General features: G+C 57.8%; 1 protein-coding gene across 1 annotated transcript; it reads left to right on the top strand.

The window, feature by feature from the left end:
• Nucleotides 1-759: 759 nt before the first annotated feature.
• Nucleotides 760-4,351, top strand: GPR45 (G protein-coupled receptor 45). Its single transcript, XM_087823728.1, has one exon. It carries the CDS (start codon nucleotides 1,023-1,025, stop codon nucleotides 2,139-2,141), a length of 1,119 nt encoding a protein of 372 aa, XP_087679854.1. The 5' UTR covers nucleotides 760-1,022; the 3' UTR covers nucleotides 2,142-4,351.
• Nucleotides 4,352-6,000: the final 1,649 nt, after the last annotated feature.

Here is a 6,000-nt window from a genome sequence, read left to right as displayed (position 1 = left end):
CTCTGAGAGGTGATGGCAAAGGTTGGTGTAAGAGACTGGACAAAACCCAAAAGCTAAAATTTTAATTAAAAACAAAGAAAGGAATAAATACTATAACGATACATGTGGAAACGCAACTTTAATTGAAAACCTGTCAGGAACTGAAGGAGGCTTCCTGTGTTTCTCTTTCCAGGAGTGAGTGGATTGGCACACCCAGGGGCCCACGCGCACGCAGGCCTTTCCCCTTCCTCCTAATAACCTACTTACTCTTCGTTTCTGCTTCCCCATAGCTTCAGTTTGCAGGGACCCCTCCTATCAGTCAGGGTGCAGATAGGAAAGAGATCAGGCCTGATTAATAACAGTGTCTTGTCAAAAGCTAGGCCAGGCGAGGGGAAACTGACGAGGTCGCCCCCAGGCCCCCAGGCCAAGGCAGGGAGCAGTCAGGGAACTGGAGAGGGGGCTGGGCTTTCGGGGAGAGCTGCCCCCCCCCCCCCAGAGGGACTGAGACCACCTGAGAAGAAGGAACCTCACCAGCCACACCGGATGGGAGGGAGCCGGGGTGAAAAGGACCTCATCTCTCTCCCAGGAAGGGGCTCAGCGTCCTCAGCAGGGCGAGGTGGAGAGGGCGCACAGGGGATCCGGAGGGGCAAACGTCAACACGCCCTCATGGCCTTGTCCCAAATGGGAACCAAATGAGCCCTTTTCTCCCGGCTCCGGCGGTTAGAATACCCGCCTCGTTCCACGCGAGCCTGGAAAGTCTAATCCCTTCTCCCCCACCCCGCTTTTCTCGGCTCCAGGCAGCAGAGCGCGTCCAGCCAGGAAGCCACGGCGCAGTGGGTTGCCTCGGAGATGGCGTGAGCGTGACTGCTGAACCGCAGGCCCTGGCTCAGGCCCCCGGAGAAAGACGTTTCTCCCGGCCACTCCCGTGCCCCGCAAAGCCAGGACACCGGGGGAGATGCAGGCGGCGGCCGCGGGACGGCGGCCCCCGAGGCGCTGAGCGGAGCCCTTCCCGGCGCGTCCCGGACTCCACGCCTCTCCCCGCCATGTCCTGTAACCGCACGTCCGCCGAGCCCTTCGAATTCCTGCTGCTGAACGCGAGCGGCGCGGGGGGCTCCGGGGCGCCCGCGGCCGCCGCGCCCCTGCGCGTGTGCCTGGCGGCCGTCATGACGCTGATGATCGCCGTGGGGTTCCTGGGCAATTCCGTGGTCTGCGTCATCGTGTACCAGCGGCCGGCCATGCGCTCGGCCATCAACCTGCTGCTGGCCACGCTGGCCTTCTCGGACATCATGCTGTCGCTGTGCTGCATGCCCTTCGCCGCCGTCACCCTGGTCACCGTCCGCTGGCGCTTCGGCGACTACTTCTGCCGGCTGTCCGCCGCGCTCTACTGGTTCTTCGTCCTGGAGGGGGTGGCCGTGCTGCTGATCATCAGCGTGGACCGCTTCCTCCTCATCGTGCAGCGCCAGGACAAGCTGAACCCGCGGAGGGCCAAGGTGATCATCGCCGCGTCCTGGGCGCTGTCCTTCTGCGTCTCGGCGCCGTCGCTGGCCGGCTGGGCGCTGGTGGAGGTGCCGGCGCGCGCGCCCCAGTGCGTGCTGGGCTACACGGAGGTCCCGGCCGGCCGCGCCTACGTGGTGACCCTGGTGGTGGCCGCGTTCTTTGTGCCCTTCGGCCTCATGCTGGGCTCTTACCTGTGCATCCTGCACACGGTGCGCAAGAACACCCTCCGCGTGCACAACCAGTCGGACAGCCTGGACCTGAGGCAGCTCACCAGGGCCGGCCTGCGGCGGCTCCAGCGGCAGCAGCAAGTCAGCTTGGACTTGAGCTTCAAAACCAAGGCCTTCACCACCATCCTCATTCTCTTCGTGGGCTTCTCCCTGTGCTGGCTGCCGCACTCGGTCTACAGCCTCCTGTCCGTGTTCAGCAGGCGGTTCTACTGCGGCCCGTCCTTCTACACCACCAGCGCCTGCGTCCTGTGGCTCAGCTACATCAAGTCCGCCTTCAACCCCATCGTCTACTGCTGGAGGATCCGAAAGTTCCGCGAGGCCTGCGTCGAGCTGCTGCCGCAGACCTTCCAGATCCTCCCCAAAGTGCCTGTGCGGATCCGAAGGCGAGTCCAGCCGAGCACCGTCTACACGTGCAACGAAAACCAGTCGGCCGTCTAGGGGGAGGCAGGCGGGGCGCGCGGGGCCTGGGCCGGGGCGTGGCTGGCCCGCTCTGCTTCCTGGCGCTGGAGTGTAGTCGGCGTTTCGTGGCGGCCAGGGAAGCACAAAGAAACTCACTTGTTACCATCTGAGCTGCAGCTCCCGGGTTTGCAGGATGAGTGAGTTCTGTGTCTTGCTGCAGGAGAGCAGTTGTGGTCTGATGGGGACTGCGTGTGGTTAAGGCGCTGGGAAATGGCAGGTGGGTGCAGGGGGTGGGCAGAGAGTGGGGGAAGGGGAGGGGGCAGGGAGTGAGGAGGGTTGAGTGTGGGGCAGGAGGAAGGCCTCCAGGGCTGCTGAACCGTGGAGCCGTGTTCCGAGAGGAGCTACCCAGGTAGGTGCGTCTCACTGGTTAGCGTTCACTTCATTGGACGCCAGCATTCCTTGGCCGCTCTTAGTCTGCGGTGTGTGGGGAGACACAGGTTCCTTACATCCATCAGATGTGCATTTCCAACCAGGCCCAGTCGTCCCTTCCACAAACCAGGATCCCGCTGGGAGCAGAGGGAACCCTGTGCCTCTCAGTTCCTGGTATGACACGTGGAAGGCCTCAGGGGCAGCTCAGCTGAGAGGAGAAGCCCACCCGGGTGCCCTGTGTGTACCCCACCTCTCCCACCTGCACAGCCTCTCCGTCCCAGCGCCCCCAGTCTGCCACGACGGTCCCTCTGCCCTTCTCTTTCCTCTCACTGTTCCCATGCCTCCCTCTGTTTTCATTCCATCTCTCCCCAGTGCACAGAAAAAACACAGTCCTTCTCCTGTAATTCATCTTCTCAGCAAGCATTTGAAGCGACTTGCTTTCCATCCCTGCAGTGGTCAGTGGGCTCAGTTTACACGTTTGCTCTGGACACACCGAGGCTGCAGCCGCCGTGAGCTGCCGCAGGGACTTCGGCACTGGAACTGCCGGCAGGGGCACCCTAGACACACACCTGCCACCCTAGACACAGACCTGCCGGCAGTTCCCCATGGATCTCTGTGCGCCTCCTACCTCATTCTGATGCTGTGCTCTGGGCCGCCTACCCAGGGCCTAGGCCTCCGAGCCCAGGCAGGACTGGGATCCTGGGAGTGCAGCTGCCTAGAGGGAGCTTTTCTGTTTGCACTGGTGCCCACGGCTGCCAAGGGTCACCCCTTACCACCGGAGCTTCTGACGTGGGGCCAGTTTTCCTGGGTTTGAGGCACACCACTAAGTCCGTGAAGCTCTTCTGACAGTTTCAGATCTGAAGAGAGTGGGAAATGTAAGGAGACATTCAGAAAATCTGATTCCAAGTCTAACTCTAAACGGGAACTAGTGTATGGCCTTGTTCATTTCATCTAACTTCTCTGGGCCTCAGTTTTCCCATTTACCAAGTGAGGAGACAAGTCTAGATGATCTCCCATGTCCCTTTCACCTTCCAACAAACACTCTGATTCTAAAATGCATATGCTGTCTGCTCCTGGGCACCAGCTCCTCTGAATCCATTTATCTCTCCTCCCATGAGCCTCTATCAAGTGCCTGCTAGTGCAAGACACTGTGGGAGGAAGTGATGACGAGGCTCGGGCTGTGCTGTGCCCAAAGCTGTTGTCTAGTTTATCTCACGATAATAGTAACTCAAATTCAGCCTGAAAACACAGACGTTCCCTTTTCATTTCTCTTCTCCCTTCCTTTCCAAGGCTGTACCAAGAGGCCAGCTCCCCGTTGTCATACTCGCTTCCTGTGGTTCGGGAGACAGAGGCAGGAGAGAACAGGAACCACAGAGAACGTAATATCTCCGAGCAGGCTTTGTTGAGAAAATACTGATACCGTCTCTCACTGATGTTACCCTCCTTTTATGCCCAGAGGCAGAGAGAAAAGATGGGCAAATGGTGTATGATCGATGGAGAGGGGCCCTCAATTCTGTGTCCCGAGTGCCCCCGCAGGGTCAGGGTTTGCCTTCGGCTCCCACGAGGTGTCCCACAGCCTTAGTAGTGGCCCAGAGCACAGCCAGCCGCCGAGGGGACCAGGCCAGCGGGCACCTCCCCTCCAGTGTGCATTTAAGAAAATGTCCCTCCAGAGCCTTGGGTAAAAGAAATCAAGACCAAATGAACAGAGGCACCAAAATTTACATCAGTGTTATGCGATGTATGTTGAAAGTAATATATGTTTCAAAGTAATAATTTTGTACATATTTTAAATAAAGCGTTACTGCTCTTTCTGTGAATAAGTCTATGCACTTGCCATAAGCAGCACAGGCAGTGAATAGTAAGCCCCAAAGCTGGAGCCCAGCGTCTCCTAGGACACGGCGACTTCAGGAAACCTAGAACCTGGCAGTTACTCAGCAAGCTGGGGTGACTCAGGAAGGACACTAAGGACTAGATGACACCCGGGAGACTGTCTGAGTGATGGGGTCAGTAGTGGGGCGCCCACCAGGTTTTAAATCACGGCCCTGCTGAGTAACCCTTGCCTGAGTCTCCCTTCACCTCTGATGCCCAGTGAGTCACCTTTGGAAGCCTCTCTGGCCTTGCAGAACCGCTAACAAACTCTCCTTCCCTAAGATATTGCAGGAACACTGACTTCTTGTCTCCCGCGAGGCTTGCAGAGCAACGGGCTGCTCCTGTGGTTTTTGTTTTTCTCTCTTCTTTAGCCCTGGGCACCTGGATTGTTTTGTGGGGCCTTGGGAGTTGACTTCGGTGATAACTATGCAGGAGATGGCCCCCGGTTCCCTGGGAGAGCCTAGCCTCTGAAAATGAGACACAAGTAAGTCTCAAAAGTGTCATCCCAATTCTGACTCCCCCTGAAAATCCACTGCCTGTGTGTCTTGCATCTTGGTCCCTGCTTTTGGGGTGAAATAAAAGCAAAATTTCTCTAGGACGTTCGGACAACCCAGATACATGACAAAAACCTAGATCAATTCCTATTTTGCTATTCTGAGCCCTGGGTGTGCTTTCCCCTATATAGCACCTTTGGACTAAAAACCTGCTAGTTAAGTATTGACAATGTTGCTCATGAAGTCGGCAGCCCTGACACCCAAAGCCCCAGAGGTCTTGAGTCCCAGGACCCAGATTTTGCTCTGAGGAAATGCATGGGTGATGGAGCCAAAGGGCATGTGCTCCCCAAACCCAGGGCCACCTGGTCTCTGCGTGATTCCAGGCAAGTGACTTTGTGCCCCAGCTTCCTCCTCTCCTAAGTGGTGTAAATACCTCCACCCAGAGGGCTCAATGAAATAATGCACATAAAGGATCCAGCCCCTGCCCGGCCCCAGCAGAGGCCGCCCATACGGTGCAATAACTACTCCAGTAGTGCTGCCTACTTGCTTTGGCCAACCTTTGTCCTTTGGTGGCATGGGTAGCAATTTGTTTCAGAAACTGGCTGTTCAGTCCCTTTCCCTGTCCTCATGTGGTCCTAAGATTTCAGGGTTCAGCTGATAAAAACTCAACCTCCACAGGAGCCAGGAACATGGGTTAAAGAGCGAAATCCCCGGTGGCCTGGGCTGCAGCACTTGTCTGCATTCAAGCCACCCCTGGACTGTAAGTTGTCCTCACTGGGGAATAGGATGGATGGGTGGGGCGACCCATTCCAGGGCGGGAAAAGAGCCCTGAGAGCACATCAGCCGCTGCTCTGAGGGGCTCTGAAGTCTGCAGAGAGCTGAGCAGTGTCGCTGGGCATGTAGGGGGCAGGAGGGAGGAGCAGACGCCCTCCTTGGAAGCAGCTTTTAAAAAGTCACCTTGTTTCCCTCTCATTAAAGTCAGGGCACTCGAGCGGGCTCTCCGCTCAGGAGGTGGTTCGGGGCTCCCCTGCCGTCCAGCTTCCCGCTGTCCTCCGAGGCAGCGTCCTCGTGTTTGTGTGAGTCCCCGCTGCAGCCGGGTCTGTGTT

This window comes from Miniopterus natalensis, chromosome 13, assembly GCF_054644295.1.
Source record: "Miniopterus natalensis isolate mMinNat1 chromosome 13, mMinNat1.hap1, whole genome shotgun sequence".
NCBI lineage: Eukaryota > Metazoa > Chordata > Mammalia > Chiroptera > Miniopteridae > Miniopterus > Miniopterus natalensis.
This window is presented reverse-complemented; position numbering and strand designations above follow the sequence as displayed.